At 38.7% G+C, this 18631-nt stretch overlaps 2 protein-coding genes and 1 long non-coding RNA gene across 9 annotated transcripts in view; 1 reads left to right on the forward strand and 2 right to left on the reverse strand.

Moving 5' to 3' along the window:
• Dop2r (dopamine D2-like receptor) overlaps positions 1-3239 on the forward strand; it is a 274395-nt gene extending 271156 nt beyond the window's left edge. For 3 of the 4 annotated variants that reach the window (XM_076427822.1, XM_076427824.1, XM_076427825.1), the window contains exon 9: positions 586-3239. The gene's annotated coding sequence lies outside the window, so the exon portion shown is untranslated. Of the gene's footprint in view, positions 1-582 lie in introns of all 4 variants that reach the window. The other variant, XM_076427823.1, reaches the window with a different exon arrangement.
• A 1021-nt stretch (positions 3240-4260) lies between these two features.
• Positions 4261-5518, reverse strand: LOC143210712 (uncharacterized). The gene is made up of 3 exons (XR_013009319.1): positions 5191-5518; positions 5054-5122; positions 4261-4443 (listed from the first exon to the last, which is right to left on the reverse strand). It is a non-coding gene; the product is annotated as an uncharacterized LOC143210712 (long non-coding RNA).
• An 8063-nt stretch (positions 5519-13581) lies between these two features.
• Positions 13582-18631, reverse strand: part of LOC143210707 (uncharacterized) — a 34005-nt gene continuing 28955 nt past the window's right edge. For 2 of the 4 annotated variants that reach the window (XM_076427828.1, XM_076427827.1), the window contains 2 exons: positions 17249-17509; positions 15861-16142 (listed from right to left, as the gene is read on the reverse strand). In XM_076427828.1, the coding sequence (XP_076283943.1) occupies positions 15925-16142; positions 17249-17509 (479 nt within the window). In that variant the 3' untranslated portion in view covers positions 15861-15924. Of the gene's footprint in view, positions 13815-15859; positions 16143-17248; positions 17510-18631 lie in introns of those variants that run through there. The other 2 variants (XM_076427829.1, XM_076427826.1) reach the window with 2 other exon arrangements.

Consider the following 18631-nt stretch of genomic DNA (forward strand, 5'->3'; position numbering starts at 1 on the left):
CTAAACCAAGGAACACGTGATGTTACATTCATTTGAACCTCAGAACGAATATTTTAATTTTCTCGAGATTGTGGAACCTTGTCTTAACACCAAACCATCCACGAAATGACTGGTTCTAGATTTCTTGTTTTACAATTATTGAAATTATAAAGGAGTTTTAATAGGAATTGATTGAATACATTTTTTTATTCCAGTATATATTATTAGGTTGGCAACTAAGTTCGCGACCTCCACATTTCCTCAAACAAAGTCATTCATATATATTTTTTAAGCGCGAGTATTTTATATGAAATTAATCGCAAAATTCAGAGCTTTCCAATGATATACAGTTCAAAATGAATGTTCACTGAATGAGGTTGTAATGATACAATAAAAGAATTACGAAACGAAAGGTCGCGAATTTAGTTGCCAACCTAATGCAATAAGAACCGCGCAAAGTCTAAATAAATAAAATCTTGTCATTTTTGTAAGGCAACACGTACCAATCACTTTTGATGGTGGGTAGGTTTAGTGTTAATAAATACAGAAAAATTTTATTAGAATGCTTACATTAAACGAGGCATATTTTTTGATATTGTCCAGCAGAAATCCAGACCAACAGTAACACTTCCTCGCGCGTCACAGTTCACGTCCCCGACGATGTCAAAAACCGGAGGTAGCGTGCATCGATGTTAGTCCTGAAATTACCAGATGAATGTTTTAGACTAATTAGTCCGATAAAGAAGCGTCACGGTGTTAGTCGCGCGACAGAACGGCGAATGAAACGTCAAGCTCGATGGAGTTCCACGTCGTCGAACACGGGACAACTGACAGAAAACGAGAAAAGAGAGACGGCGAGAAGAGAAACGGAGAGAAAGAAGCAGACACAACGAGAAAGACCGAGAGAGAGAGAGAGACGAAAAGAATCGACGAAGGTGTCGAGCGAAAAACGTCGAGAGCCGAACGCGTGTGCACGCGCTGTAGATATACTTCGTTGGTTATTTAATATGCCGTGGCAGTATTACCATAGCTCGTAAGGAATAGCAATATTTTTGGGCTCGGAACAAACGAGCCGAGAGACTCGCTATATATTTATATTGCGTCTGCTCGATACGAAGTCTCCTTCGTGACGCGTACGATTCCACGAAAACCCCCTGTTAGCTTCCACGGAACGAAGATCGACGAACTGATCTCCGGTAACAAGATCTCTTCGTGAATTTTGCAGAATCGTAAAGGGACTCGAGACTCTGCTCGCCGATCTTCCAGAAACTCGCCCGAAGGAAGGAACAAGAGAACGAGACTTGTGAAAATATGTTCGACGCTGCGCCGTCACCGTTTCCGCTTTCGAACGGTCGAGTCCGTTTCCATCGTTAAGCTCCGGCACGCTCATCGATCACCATACTTCAAGCCCCCAATTTACCGAACTTAAACCTGTCGTGATATTTCATTTGCTCGCTATTCGTCCGAAATCTCTCTTTCTCCTTGTTTCGTGGGGCTCGAGGCTATTCGGCAACCCTCGTGCGCCGCCATTCCTGTCATATTTATCGCATAACTTTTAGATTTTCGGCAACTTCTTGTCAAAATCTGCAGGATTATATAAAAAAAGTGAAACCATATATTATCATTAAAAATGTATCATACTCATAATTTTTCTAAAATCGAGATGATCAACGGTTCGGGATCTCCGACTGAATTGTTCCGAAGCGATTCCATTCGTAATTCAATTTTGGCACGAACGTAACGCGACAAATTCTGAGATTATCATTTCAAATAAAATTGTCCAACTTCTGCCTACAGTTCAATGACTAAAAAGGAAATGAATAGGCTGTCGGTAGGTAAAGTGTTAACAGTCACGTTGAATAGACCCGGTTGCAGGAAAATTCGCGCGGCGCACGTCGGTCGAGAATCATCGACACGGACCACCGTCCAGCGATTCGAGTCGTCCACATTGTCCCGGATTCAGTGACGAACATTTTCATTGCCGCGTTGCTCTTGCAATCGGGATCGGCGTGTATAGAACCAAGCCCGCGGGCAAATTGAATAATTTATGCAGCCCCCCCGTGCACCGATATCTTCAATTAAGCCGAATTTTTCCGAGCGTGCGGGAATTCCTAGCTCCCCCAAACAGATTGTTTGACAGATTGTCAATCATTGCGGTGTTACGCCGTCGTTCCGGCCACCGATCAAAATTGATCCGGTGTGTATCTATCGTTTGCTAACTGTTCCGAACATTCCCGTCCAACGGCAAGGGGAACGAGAATCGATACGAGAAAGGCGTCCGCTCGTTTTCGCCTGTGCTTTGCCAGCCGCAGGAATTTTCTCTCGCGAAGATAAACACTGTGTGTACGTCCGTATGTGCGAGATCACGAGTATGTGTGCGCGTTCGCGTGTGTGTGTGTGTGTGTATTCAGAGGCTGTTCGCAAAGTAGACAACGGACGACGACGCATCATGGATACGGCTGTGTGCATCGTATCGGATAACGTATCTACTATATCGTTCCATCTCGGCGAGCGAGTCTCAAGTCTGCCGCGACCGAATTTTCAAACATATCAGTACGAGTACGAGGCACGATACCTGTCCGTACATTGGCATCCGAGACGCGTTTACACAGCACGCGAGAATTAGAGGGGTCACGCGAAACCACGCCGCAAACACCACCGAAACAGTTGAATGCGGCGATGCGCACCCGGAATTCATTCGGCGGCCGATCGTCTAGGCCTGACCTACCGCAAAACGATTTCTGGCTTCGTCCCTTGTCGTACAACACCGAGAGGCGAGTTTACAACGGGACCGGAAATCGCTTTCTGGGCGAGACCATCATATACTTCATAGCATACACCGTTCCCAAAATTTGTAACTCCTTGAAAGAGGATTCCCGAGGTCATTCCAATTATTACAAGCCTATTTCTACAAATTCCAAGATTAATTAATAATAACGTTCACTTATTCGGTCTACAGTCGTTTCTATGTATCGGCCATGTTCAAGAAAAATGTAGTTCAAAGAATCGGCATTGCTCCATGCGTCGAATCGACGCCGAAACAACTGGAGAGGCGCATCACTGCGTTCGAACTGTGTACGAAGAACCGTTTGGCGTGACCCTTGCTAACGCAATAACGTCTACAATCAAAGCTTTTTACTCTGTATGGACTCTACGAACACGTTGTATCACGTAGCCGTAAGCTTCCAAGTGTATATTTGTAAATAACTCGTAGGGACTAACGAATTACGAACTCGAGCCGTGCTAGCAAACGCGACACGCAGAGATGGGCAAAAATGTATCTAAAATTTTCAAATAAAAGATAAATGAAAGTTATCTTTTATCTGTAGTTATTTTCCTGAAATACATATTCGACACAGTGTATCTGTAAGATACTCTCCAAAAAATTTCATTTGACATCTGTAGGTTATCTGAGCTCGAAGTAACTGCGTATGCGTATTCAACGCCTCTAGCGGCGAGAAGTTATTCAAGAGGCACTATCCGTAAGATACAGCGTGAGAATTTTCAGTGTATCTTTCACAGTTATTTGAGAGTCGAAGCAGCGCCACCGTGTATCTTGCGGTTGTATCCGTCAGATTTTGGCTATTGGAAATGTATCTGTGAGATTTCAATGGGACGATTTCATCTTAACCTTCAGATGTATTTGAAGCTCGACGTAGCAAGATACTTTATTCAATTTTTTTATTCGTGACGAGTATTTCTCAGAGATGAAATCACATGTATCTTTAATCGTAATTTGTATTTGATTTCAAATACATCTTGATGCGACGTTGCCAAATCGTAACACTAAATGTACAAATGATCGGTTTAAAAACTGTGGAGCTCATAGAACAAGGGGAGCTTGTAGGCTCCTAAAATTTCTTATTTTTGAAGGTTAAACGTTACCACGGTTATGTACGAAATATTGTAAAAGTTGTGAAGTATTGTCAATATTTAATTTTGTACCTCACACCATATAGATGCATTTAACTAAATACATACAAGTCATAAGTAAGGGAAGGAATTGGTAAAAGAAAGAAATAATATGTTATTAATAAAGTAATTCAGTTCATATTTGTCAGTAATTTTTAAAACAATTTTTGCTCGTTAAATAACACGATAATTGTAGATTCTATTATAATTTTTGCAGGGTGTATAAATTATCTCTATTTATTTTTATTAATAATTTTTATTCGTTTGAATACATAAATTTTACATTTGTGCATAAATTTATACAATTTATACTAAATTATTAATAATTTAATAAATAACGCAAGGAGTTGTTAAAAGAAAGGAATAATATGTTATTAATGATATGTTTTTATTATAATTTGTGCAGGGTGTATAAATCATTTCTACTTATTTGTGTTAATAATTTGAAACTGTTTTGTTTTTTTCCATGGTCCTCCGCTAATGTAAGTCACATCTGTATGGAAATACTATTTTCTTTCTGATGAACTGATGTTTTGGATATCTTCGCTGCATCTAAAAATTAGAATTTCTTGGTGAAAAGCATTGTCCAATAAACGGGAAGATTTTTAGCATGAATATATTAGGTTGGAGGGAAAGCTATGTCGTATTTTAAATAAACAGGTAATTTTGCTTGTAAATCAAAACACATGTTAACTAGCGAGTCATGGGAAAACAGGAATTGACAGGTTATCTGAGAAATGACAACATATTGTAACAAATAATGAAAATTATATAATTGAATAATATTAAACATGTATTTTTATAAATTAAATCAAATGTTTTCTTTAACGCTAAACCTACCGAGCCTCAAAAGTAACTGGTACACACATGTTCCCTTATAAAAATGATAAGATTGATTTTATTTAGACTTTGTATGGCTCCTATTGTAAAATGTGCACTACTACAGATATCTATACAATTGTTTCTTATGAAATCAGTATTATTAACTTTCTAATTGTAAAATAAAAAATCTGGAACTGGTCATCTTGACCGCTGTTGGTAGGATTAGTGTTAAAGTTAAAATACGCTAGAATTTTCTCTCCAACCTAACAATATTTTTTAATTTTCCTTTTGTCAGTAATGTTTCAATGTCTGAGAAAATAAATATAAAATAAAAACTTACCTGAAATGACAGTGACAAGTTTCACCAACACAATACCAAGTCATCGGAAATCAGGAATTGACAGGTTACCTGAAAATGTCAACATATTGTTACAAATAATGGAAATTATATATCATATCAATAAAATAAAAACTTACCTGTGACAGTGACAAATTTCACCAACACAATCGCGTGACAGGTGGCTGAAGTTACCGAAACACTTACACACGCTTTTTATTAATTGGAATACTCTATTACAAACACGTGCACAAGCATGTGCTAAACTAACTTCACTACACGTAAACTGACGTAAACCCACGGCGATGCAACGCGACGGTCGCTCACCTGTCGCGTAAGCTTATTTGTACGGTCCCCGATATATACATAAATTAATATATTGTTATAAATATATATATATATATATATATAAGTATGTACAAAATAAAAAAATATAAATATTTATATATATTTTTTTAATAAAAATTTATTTGTTTAAACAATTGCTTAAATAATAAACAGTTATTTGTTTAAACATCTGTTTAAATAATAAAATGTATTTGTTTAAACAATCGTCCAAATAATGAAAATCTATTTGTTTAAACATATGTTTAAATAATAAAAATTTGTTTGATCAAACAATCGTTTAAATAATACAAATGTACTTGTTTAAACAATCGTCCAAATAATGAAACTCTATTTGTTTAAACATGTGTTTAAATAATAAAAATTTGTTTGATTAAACAATCGTTTAAATAATACAAATGTACTTGTTTAAACAATCGTCCAAATAATGAAACTCTATTTGTTTAAACATGTGTTTAAATAATAAAAATTGTTTGTTTAACCAATCGTTTAAATAATACAAATGTATTTGTTTAAACAATTGTTATAGTCCTTATTAGAGTATCCGAATATGGAATAATAATGAAAGTCACTGTAAATGTAAATACGTTCCTCGTATTACATTACATATGTATTACGACGTGGCAATGTCGCATCAAGATCTCAGTGTATTTGAAATCAAATAAAGATATCAAATAAAGATACATGTGATTTTCATCTCTTCCAGTTACTCGTCACAAATACAAGCGTCAAATAAATCGTCTGGCTAAATCCAGCTTCAAATAACGAATACAAGATGACGGATAAATCTCGCGCGACATCTGGGGATTCAAATAATCCATATGATTACGAATCTATTTCTTCAAATAAAATCTGACGGATAACTCTGCAAGCAAGTTAACGACAGATACAACCGTAAGATACATCGTGGCGCTGTATTCGACTCTCAAATACAAGTCGAAGATAACCAGAAAATCGTCGGAGAGACAGATGAATAAACTCTCCAAACCGCAGCGCTCGACAGATGAAGTTACAGATACATTGTGGCGCTGCAATCGACTTCGAATACAAGGCGAAAGATACAGGTTATTTGTATCTAGAACGTATTTGAATAATTTTGTATTTAGATACTGCCCATCTCTGGCGACACGCGTCGAGTCGCGCTAAAGGAATCCTAGGTACACCGCAATTACTATACACTAGACGTAACGATAGTGAGAGTGTATCGCTAAACGCTAGGCAGAACATTAGGGAAACTTCTTCTCGATGAATTGTGATAATGATAGTTTTTATTGAAGCTGCGTGTCGCGTCCGTAGATCGAATAACACGATCCTCCAGATAACAGAACCTCCGCTCATACATTGTTAACATGCAATTCGTTCCGAAGAGAAATTTAGTCACCGCCTGCCAGATTCGAAGAAACTCTATCAAATTGTCAAAAACGGTTACAACTAATTAGGTCGCTTTACGGTCGCAAGCTTAGCGGTCCCGCAAGCTTTTAGCCAGCGAACTGCTGCCACTTCGTTCCGGAAAACGGTGTTTCTATTTGTGTTTCTTTGTTCTGAAATTTCTCACCGCCACCGGAAACGGGAAACTAATTTGCGTTGGGAGGCGGGCCGAATGCGCTTTTTGATTTGCATGAACCACTTAATTCGCGTTCGCAAATCCTCTTTAGACCGACGACTATGGAAATCCGTTTTGCTGCATGGCAAATACCCTGGCCCCGCTGCAAACTTGAACTTTCGCAACGCGCCGCAAGGAACTTTTCGCCCTGTTGTTCCGGATCGGCGACATTTTAAGGAGCATTCTCATGTGGACGAGTAGAAAGTAGAGCTTGGAATCAGTTACGATATTGGTTTCGATCCTGGAAACAGTTCTGAAGGACCAACGTCCATTTTAGGTCGTACGTCCTAGAAAGACGTCTTTAATAACAGTCGTGCTGCACTAAATACCAACATGGCGACACTCTTACCTGTCAAAACCCCTGAAAATCGTTCAACTTTGCACACTCGTAACTCGTGACGACAATATCTACGGGATTGCATAAGAAAAAGGCAAAAAGTTGTGGTTAAACTGTTTCTGCAGCGTTCACATGAGACTGCCCGACTGTTTTCGTTCCGGGCGAGACAAAGAAACGTTGCCGGCGATTATTAATCGCCTAAGTTCCCCTCCTTCGCTCCCAAAAATCGTTAACGGAGATGGAGAAGTTCCGAGGGAACGGCACCCCGGAAACACAGAAACAATCCGCCGATTTCTTTTCACTCCGCGAGCGGGAACATTCTCGCAACGAAACGCTGCGCTAATGAGTCCATTAGCTGGCCCTCTTTTTTTCGTCGATTGTTTCCATCCCCGCGCCGGAAATTAAAGAATAAATGATCCCGGCGAGCAACACGACCGGTAGTACCCGGAGCACATATTTATTTTACTAATTGGCCGATATTTAATTATCCGCCGCCTCAAATCACACAGGCTGCAGCACCTAAATTGGAACGCCGGCGTACCTTCGCTGTTTACACGCGCGTGAAAATCGGTTTCAGCGAGTTGGGAAAACGGAATGGGGGAAAAAAGGAGAATCTCAAGGCTTTCGAACAGATTAACTTTGTTTAGTACAATCGTTCGCGAACGCGGAGAGTAGTTCGGTTGTGGTCGTCTACGAACCACGCTCTCAAAGTACGCTTTGTTCTGTTGAACGCGAGGAAATCAGCGTTAACAAATACCTTTCTTGTGATTGTACAACGTTTTCTTTTTATGCAAAATAAAAACGTTCTACCTGAATTGCGCCAAACTGGAGTGAAATAGAAACTTATTTTCTTTGTAATGTTTCTTTGTATTGTTTTTACTGTTTTGAATTACGCCTCCTCATTTTCGTCAGAAACGTATAAAATTCGCTGTCTACTTGTGACTGTTATTGGTGAAAGATTTAGTTAGAACATTCAGAAAAACCATTCTTAAACGCAGCTCATTATACAGTATTTTTTAACGCGTTCAGTGTGAAGATATTATTTTTATGTTATCTCGGTATTTAATCACCAAAGTAAACGTGCACAATGATCTTCGACGAGCAAGAAAAGATTGTTCATATTTTTTTAACACGTTCAGTGTGAAAATGTTATTTTTATGTTATCAGTATTTAATCACCAAAGTAAACGTGCACAATGATCTTCGACGAGCAAGAAAAGATCGTTCGAAACGGAAGAAAATCTGACATGCGTCCAACCAAAGGAAAATTGTATATGTAACAATGTATAAAAATGTTTCGATGAACGAATGAGTGAATAAATGAAACGATACAATGAATTGAGTTCAACGTCAATCACTGTGCTATACGAGAAATTATTACAATAATTTTCCTTTCAATAACAATGCCAAAAGGAAGTTTTATAAGATCGTTTCGTTGTGGCCGGCGATCGGTTGTGCGTTGATGATTGAAATTGAATGATTGATCAGGGAACTACCGATAAGCAGTGATTGTTTTGTGATTGTTAATGAGATTATACTTGAAGTGGTTAGATAAAGTGTTAAACTAGCTCACCTGATTGCGATTAATTTAGCTTAGCGTGTGCTTCCGCGTCGAGCGAACACTATCGAAGCCTAGTATTCTGTTCGAGCAACGCGCGTCTGCCGAATGCGTTAGAAAGTTTCTTACGATTCTGCGTAAGATCGGTGTATTTTTCTAACCTGCCACACGTAAAATTCCTTCTCTGTATATACATATATAGAAACATATACCATGTGTATGTATCACGGTGCACGTACGCGAGGCAGAAAACGTATTGTATAGGACGTTGGTCGGCGTTGTACATCTGTGTAAATAGTATACTATTTAAGAAGGTAGATTCGTTTCCAGGATTGCAAGGGTGCGGGATGCGCCTTCTCATTTCTCGATGGTGCAAAAATGGGGGCTTTCAGTAGTCAAAAGCGCTAGATAAAAGATCAATCTAGGCCGCGACCGCCCTCAAAAGTCCTATTTTTATGTTGGCGAGGCGTAATTTGCATTATTCGGAAGCATACAGCTGCTCATGTAGCTATTTTCATAAAGCTGCGATATCTACAGTCGGTCACAAAAATATTGGGACACTCTTAAAAAGACTATAACTGTTTTAATATTGGACCATGCGATTTGAACTTTTTTTGGAAGCTAGAGCAATTAGTTTACTACAGCATGTGAAAAGAAATTTAAAAATGTTCTAAAAATTGCATTTTCAACTTTTTTATGTGGGCCTATATTGAAAATTTAAAATGTACATTTTGTAGATCTGTGTCAATTATATGCTATGTGAAAGTTTCATCGAAATCGGTTGATGCGGGAAAAAACGACAGGCATTGAAAGATGTAAGAATCCTTAGATTTATTGCGGTTACAGAAAATCGTGAAAAATTGCAATGTTCACCATCTTTAAACGTTTGTAGCTCATTGCAACGTCGACCGATTTTGACGAAATTTTCAGAATATGTTTAATTCACACGGATCTACAAAACGTACTTTTTAAATTTTCAATACAGGCCCACATAAAAAAGTTGTGAAATGCAACTTTTAGTATTTTTTCTACAATTCCGATCTATTGCAATTTTGTCCGAATATTTGTGTCCCAAATTTGTGCCAGCAAATTACGCCTCGTAATCGTAAAAATAGGACTTTTGAAAGCGATCGCGGTTTAGATTGATCTTTTAGCTAGCGCTTTTGACAACTGCAAAACCCCATCTTCGTATTAGGTTGTCCCAAAAGCTTCTTTCGGAATGTGTTCCTTTAATGTTGCTAAATAAATACAAACAATGCGATAATCTTTATGTTAATGTTTTAGTACATCCTAACACGAATTTTCATTATGTGCATGAACCATTATGAAAATTAAAGGAACACATTCCGAAAGAATCTTCTGGGACAACCTAATATTATCGAGAAAGGAGAAGGTGAATCCCGCACCCTTGCAATCCTGGAAACGCGATTCTACCCTCTTAATCGACGATGAGAGAGCGTATACGAATGCCTGTGAGTGGCCCGTGGAGCCGCGCGAGGATCCAAAACTGAGCCCGGATCCTCGTCGATCCTCGGGGAATATCGTTGGAGGCCGGTTTCTACCTCCTCTTGGTGCGCTAGTCTCGAGAGAACCAAAATGAAACAAAAATAAAACAGAAACAAAGGAGAGAACAGACGTAAAAGAACAAATGAATTTGAAATGACTAAGACAGTGTCCGTTGCAGAGAGAAAGAGAGCGAGAGAGAGAGAGAGAGAGTGTGTGTGTGTGTGCGTGTCGCTACGGCAGAACTACGTTTTTCCTATGAATTTCTTAATTATTACTACGAATGGTCTATACAGGGCATAGATGTAAGCGATCGATCTCTCAATTGCCGAGGCTAATCATAAGCGATAACGCGACGTATGCGACACACGAACGAGAAAAAACGAAAATGGCTACCTAAAAATGCTGCATGTACTGATGGCAATACCTATACATATTCACACGCGTGACACGGACACGATCATCCAGAGACAGAAACTAAACACACACGGACACTTGTTAAAATTAATAAAACATAGTATAAATTAACCGTGTGTGATCATTCCAACTCCTTGCATAGTATTTGGTACCACTTTCTTAAAATTTCTCTACAAAAATTGAAAATTGCGAATAAAGTAAAAGAATATATTGTGAATAAACAATATTTTGTTCGTTATTTTATTCACTTAGCTGTTTTCTGGTCACTTACTGGTACATCCACTTTTGTTACAATTTCAGCATTTTATTATAATTTCTAATTGACAGTGCAGGTAAATCGACAACTGTATACGAAAAAAGAAGCTGCAAGGTAAGTCTAACAATCGTGATTTATTTAACCATATCCAAAGGCAACAAATTATAAATGATTGTAGTAATTCATCCAACATGACCTACAGCTGCTGTAATGCAGCAACGTAAAAGAAAAAAAAACTAACCAATCTCGAAAAGTCGAGACAGCCTTTCGCGACTTCTTCGCCAACAATGTTACTTTTCCTTTCTTTAAATTCGTTTCACTTCTACAATTACTTCTCGTAAGAATGCGATCCAATTAAGAAACAGCTTGCGCAAAAAGAAACATTAAAGGAGCAACTATGTTCGCCGGGGACTTGATTAAAAGGGAAAGGCATTTCTTATGCCGCAGGTAATTAATTCCCAGATAGCCTATTAGACGAGTTGGCAGCGGGCGTTCACATAATAAGAAATCGATAGGTAAGCAAGTTTGGATAGAAATCTAGCAGCGCGTCGCGTCAGTTTTCTTCGGTTTTGTGGATGGATTAAATCGGAAGACTCTAGAACTAACTTCGTCGACTTTAAAATATCAGGGAACGACAAAATTCATAACTCTTAAACTATATCATTTTTTAGTAAAGTACCTTAATATTTACTTCTTGAAATAAAATGCAAAGACAAATCGATTGGTGAATAAAAAGATTTTCTCTTAAATTGTTTCATTGAATAAAAAGTGGTCTACAATTTTAACGAAAATTTTAAAAAAAGTACTGTACTGTATACATTTTGTTTATCTACATTCTCACAAGGAGTAATTAATACTTAGGAGTCAAGATAAAGTAAAGTTTAGTCTTCTAACTTGAACATTTGAGCTTAAATAATTCCTACGAGAACTGTTAATGACAACTGACAATGAGTGCAGTCGATGCAATTCGTAGTGACAATGGTCATGGCGGACAAGTACAGACGCCGAGCGAATCCAATCTGCAACGAGATCGTTTCGCATCGACTTTCACGAACGGCCAGGAAGCAAAGGGCGCCTCGGGACTCCATAAGAAACCGAGCCCTTGTTCTCCTCGACGTGCCGGCCCATTAACAGATAAAGGAAGAAAGACGCAGTGATAAGAAGCCAAAGGCGTAGCTTGAGAAAGGGTGCACGGAAGTTGCTTTCGCGACGTGCATTGGGGAGAGATAGGTTGTCGCGTAGGAATTTTAACGTAATAAGGAAACATGCAGCGGGATGATGAGAGGCAGTCTGACTAAAGATGGGATGGATCTCCTTTGCGAGTCTGGACACTGCGTTTTGTTATCCCAGCGCCTTTTATACTCCATTCGTCATACTTCATCAGAACTGCGTCTACGCCAAGAAACAATATCGCATTATCCTATCAAGGAATATTCTAGAATACTCTTGTCAATCGTGGCTTCCACGTAAAATTTCAAAGGATGTTTTGATATCTTAAAAATTGTTGATTTTTCAGAGGTGTAAAGAAACCTGTCAACCTTTTTCCATTAAATTGTAAGACTAGAACTGCTTCTAGTGAAAACATAAGAGTATCCACTTGAAATGTTGATACTTGAAAAAACTCTTTTTAAAAAGATGGACATTTGAAAATTGACGAAATGAAAATTATTTGAAGTGAACGCTGGATCGTAACATTTTACTATAACTTTTGAAACATAAAAGATATCGGGACGAAATTTCCACTAAAATTCATTTAAAAAATATTCCTACCTACTGATAATACCGTAGCATTTTTTAATTAATACTTTAAATTTTGTTGTCTCAAAATAAAATTAAAAACTGTTCATTTGTAACTTACTCAGTAGTTTTCCAGATAATTTAAATCACCGAAGTCTTTGAAAAGTTTCTTCTATTAGAGATATACCTCTCAGTTATTTATTAAGATCGTCGAATTTGTTCTTTTCACGTTCTATAAGAATATCCAAAGAAAAATACAAGGCTCCCGTTCAGCTAAAACACCCCGTACGAATGGTGTGGGAGGTTACTCGCGCAAAATTGCGAGTAAGAAAGGTAGAATAGAATATTTTCGTGGAGTGGCTCGTCTCCGAGATAATCGAATTCGAAAGTCTGGCCCATGCCGGTGAATAGGAATTAGGTAAATCATGGCTTACTATTTTTACTTACCGCTGGAAGTTACTTCCAATTTGCTTGAAAGCGAAGCCATGTACGACCGTTCTTTATTATGCAATTAATTTTTTAACGAACCACCTTCGTTCCGACTGTGCCAGAATTTTCTGGACGCTGTTGAATTTTCTGTGCGCGTACTTTCGACTGTAACGCTGTTGAATCCCACGGAACGAAGTGCAGAACAATATCGATAAAGCATAGAGTGTTGCGTCAGGGTCAATATTGAACGGCGAGGAAAAAAGTCGAAGAGGGTAATGGATAGCGGGTGTAGGAATTGGCAAACAAGGCGGTGAATTATGCGGCGCGGATGGTCTATGAATATTTCAAGAACGACGCACTTTTCTTTTACAGTGACAGCACACTTTATTTCTAGTCCGTAAGAAATTAAATTATACGCACGCTTATCATCAATATACATATATAATAACACTTACGACGAAACTATGAACTCTGCAACATTAACCTACATCCTCGACTTTGGAAGTTTGTTAAACATATTCTGTGGTTTTTGAGGTCGTCCGCGATCATCGTCCTACCAGATAGGATGCTCCAGACTCATCTGCAACAGGAAAGTTACAAGAATGTATAGATTATGAAATCTATGGATTTAGACCCAATTTTTTCGATATAGAAATGTATAGATTATTTAAAACATTTTGTATTTAACATATTTGCACAAATTCTCATTCTAAGACACTAAATTAATATATGAACGAGCAGAGAATGGATATTCAGAAAAATTTGGTAATATTTTTAGAGGAACATTAACAAATTGTTGATTAAATTGTTGATTTTATACATTAACGATGTATAAAATCGCAGAGCCAGCACATAAACTACTTTTCAATAATTATCAGTGGATAGGAATCATTTTTTAATTAATCATAATTGCAAATTTCCCAATATCTTTTATGATTGAAGAGAACCAGCTAGCCAGATCTGCCTCGAGCAAACGATCACCGAATGTTTGCAATCGCACTTCGGAAGCAAAAGGCGGACGTTTCGGAGCTCGGGAATTTCAGATGAGAGCTCTTTGTTTCGCGGGAAGGCACGTCGCAAATAACGCACTCGTTTCGTCGGCGTCAAGTTTTCGCCGACGGTATGCAAACACGAGCTACTTACTCGGGGCATAATTAATGCAAATAAGAAACTTGCAGGAAGTTGAAGGCGCACCACATCCTTCGGAGTTCACGTTCTTATTCGCGCATCAATACCCTAAGAGTAGAGCAAGCAACCAGGTTTTCCGAGGAACAGCTTATCAACTATGTAGGCAATTTCGTCGGAAAGACAGGATAACGGAAGTCGAAACATCGGTTAATTACACGAGCGTTTGATCGTCATGCCTCGAGGAAGTTAACAATTCTTTTCTCGTTTCAAATTTCTCATTTCGGTCGATTAATTATTCCGTGAGGCCGTTCGCAAACATCACGCGACAGAATTGCATGCGAATGCATACTTTCGAACAATTCAGCACGATGAATGGCAACGCTTTGTTCCACAGTCCTCGAAATTACAGCAAACATCCGTGATTGTATTTGCGCGGAAATTGCCAATGTGTTTTTTTGTAGAATGCGATCGGGAATTTATAATATTGGTCGAGACGAGTGCGTCAACAACGAACAGGCGCGCCGATCGACGAAGTCGCGAAACTTTTCGATATTTCAGGTATTGGTGGAATGCGATCGTGCGCGCGGCCCGTTGTAACAGAAAAGTTCTGTTACCGAAACAACGAGAGCGCGCCATGAAACTATGGAAATCTTGCGATCGATGTATCGTTTAAAATTCCTGCGGGCCGCGCTCTCGAACACAGCCCCGAACAACAAACTTTCCCCCGTGCGAGTATTTGTGTTTCCCAGGGAGGGCGACGCAAGTTCCAGCTGAAAGCCAGCCATTGAACCTGCATGTATGAAGCGACATTCTGATACCCGACGAACCGCGTATCCCGGCGTTCAAGAACTTTCTCGACTTTCAGACCGCCTCGCCGCGATGCATAAGACAATACAAACCGGGAAGCACGTGCACCTCGGAAGGCCATAAATTTTCGAGGAAATTGGAAAATTTGCTCCCGGTGCTAGCCGCCACCGGACCAAAGAGAAAATTTCTTACTTCATTCAACTCCGCGAACACAGAACTGGAATTTCTTACTTTGAACTGTTCCAGAGAGTTGTCCGAAGTGAAAATGTTGTTGTTTTTAATTAGATTCAGTGTTGCAATTCGTATATACAAACGCCAGACACTTTCTTTCTTCAGTTATTTTGATATATGAATTTTGTGAAGTTTTAGTTTCAAATTTCGAAAATCTTCATACAATTACTGTTCCATTAGAATCAACAGAGACACTAATATATCTACAGGAATGACCGGTTCCAGATTTTTTATTTGATAAATGATCAATGATTAATGATTTCATGAGAAATGATTGTATAAATATCTTTCGTAGAGCATAATATTATAATATGTGCAAAGTCTATAAAGAAAGTCAATCTTCTCATTTTTATAAGGATACACGAACCTGTTACTTTTAAGGCTTGATAAAGGTTAATACTTTATTTTCAAGCTGTCTCATAGAAAGAATTATCGAGTTATCGAATCGTTGACAAATCCAACGATAATGTTGCGGGAACATTGGGTACGTTTCTTCCGGAAGGTAATTGCTAAACCCGTAAAGCTTAAACAGTAACAGCTGCGTAGCAGCGGGCAGGGAAGCATAGAGGCGCAATTACACGTTGAAAATTTACCTTGGAGAACGTGGGAAGCTGGTGTCGCGGTAATTCCGGCAAACTTAAACCCACCTTCGCGATTCCAAGCTCCAGCGGCCGTGAGGCAGGATTACTCGACCGTAAGGCGTAATCTATCCCACCGTAGCCGCCAAGCTGCAGCTGCAATCCTGCACAGAAACCAAGGCGCGTTACACACGGGTTACACGCTCCAGACGAATGCTGAACGATCCTGGACACCCATTGCCAAGCCAGGCCGCAAACGATGGAAAAACGCGTTACTATCAGAGTCCAAAGAGGATCCAAAATATGATGCAATAGGCGATGCTTCAGAGAAACATCCAGAAAAACTAATACGTGTTAAAATTTAACCCTGTATCTCGATCGAAAATGGAAAAAATCCGTTTTTGGCTTATTTTCCTTATTTAGTCATGTGTGAAAATTCTGGAAAAAATTGAACAGATGTCGAATACCCAGATACATATACTCTAATTAATTCAGATTTTTAAGTGGAATATCCTGGTTTATATTGTTTATATTTTTACGATATCAATGTATAGATATAAGTGTTGTTCATGAATTTTGTTAGATTTGTTGGTAAGGTGTAAAAAATATAATAACCCCTGTTTTGAATAATAAGTGAAGTTAAAGGTTTCACATTTCAGAACAAACATAACGTCAGTACTGGTTTCTAGTGTCACCATAATTTTTATCAGAGTTGGGCATTAATCCATTAAAATTTTTATCAAGATTCATTGATTAATGTGTACAATTGAAAATCATTGAAATCATTGAAAAATCGACGATTGATTCAATCGATTGATGAAGTTAATCGTCAATCGTTGATTAAAAAAAGAAATCATCGAGAAGTAACATAAAAGCACGTAAACAGAGTTTGTATTATAGTTTTGATTCTGTATTTAGTATTTCATTTCGAAATTTCAGCGGTTAATCATTAATCAATTAATTGACGATTACAATAGGAAGGGGTGTAATTGTTAATCGTAATTAACGACTAAACTAGGAGGTTAATTGTAAATTGCGATTAACGATTAATAAGTATTTAATCGTTAAGCGCAATTTTAGCGACTAAACTAGGAGATTAATTGTTGATTGCGATTAACGACTGAAGTAGTAATTTATTCGTCAATCGTTGATGAAATTTTTGCCCAACTCTGATTTTGGTCCACACCCTATGCAACGCGTATGGGAGCGTGTAGGTACATTGTGGACGGCGACAGTAACGCGCGTTTCTACTTTAATTAATCGATATTACCTGTAGAGTAGGAGAGCGGCTGACTACTTGCCGCTCCAAATTGACGCAGCTGGCCGACATGTTGGAAATTCTGGCCTAAGTTCAAAGTGGGCACGCTGGCAGGCAGGGCCGCTGACATACTAGCAGGTATGCCCGCAGATATGCCGTGGCTCAGCCCTGCTGGGTAACTGTTGAATATACTCGTGGGCTGACTTTCCGAGAGACTCGTCCCCAAGTTCGATGGCAACGGTGTACCCGTACCGAAAACGCCGTAAGATGAAGCTGTGGTTAGAAAGTTCAGTGTTTGAATGCTTGAACGTTCGAGCGTCCGGAGCTTTAAAACCTCGACAACACGAAGATTTCAAGCACAAAACGTCTTCGAATTTTCAGTGCACAGGCATTGAAGCTCTTGGAAATATAAACCCGAAAATTATGACGTAGAAATTTGTTGAACGAGATGTAAAAATGTACCAGATGAACATCTAAACAAATGTGTATATCGAATGGGGCAAAGCATGTTGGAAATAGCTTCTTCATATTTTGATTTTTGTCAAGATATGAAAGTGACTTCGGATTCCTGTTTTATACTGTGTAGCATTTGATAAAGTATTAAATGTTGATACCAGAGTAACTAGCCCAATTAAAATTCGAATTTGTTCGTAAAAGGGCTGCTATGTACTTTACCTGACTCAAAATTTGTGCCTTTCTCCTATAAATTACGATGTATTTGTATGTATTCCCGTAGATTTGTACCCGGGGCGGCTGTAGATCGAAGTTTCGATCCTGTACGATCAAAGGTTCAGCAGTTATGCTTGTTTAAAGTTGAGTAATCTGCAGTGTTTTTGACAAGTAAGGGCGCCGCCATATTGGTTTGTAGTGAAGGTCGCGCGCCGCTTACCGAGCAGAATAATTAATGAGTTGATTGGTGATTAGGTCGGGGGGGGGGCGGCAAGGACCGGCGGTTCTGCTCGGTAAGCGCCCTTACCTGTCAAAAACACTGTACATTGTTCAACTTTAAGCAAGCACAACTCCTGAACCATTGATCCTACAGGATCGAAACTTCGATCTGCAGCCGCCTCGGGTATAAATCTACTGGATTACATACCAAATACATTATAATTTATAGGAGAAAGGCACAAATTTTGAGTCCGGTAAAGTAAAGTTTACCCCGTAAAAGAATGAATATGAATTTTTTAAGAAAGAAAGGGTTACTATACTAGTCTCCAGAAGATTAAACACTTTCCCAGTAAATTTCAGTGGTTGACACTAAACTTGCCAACTATTAATATTGTTTTATTTTATTAATTGTTTTATAAAAACTATGAAACCGGTCGCTTTGTCGTGGTGGATTAAGTGTTGAGCGACCCATCCTGTATAAAAAGCTAGGGGCGAGGTCGAATCGTG

This window comes from Lasioglossum baleicum, chromosome 7 (genome assembly GCF_051020765.1).
Source record: "Lasioglossum baleicum chromosome 7, iyLasBale1, whole genome shotgun sequence".
In the NCBI taxonomy this organism is placed as follows: domain Eukaryota; kingdom Metazoa; phylum Arthropoda; class Insecta; order Hymenoptera; family Halictidae; genus Lasioglossum; species Lasioglossum baleicum.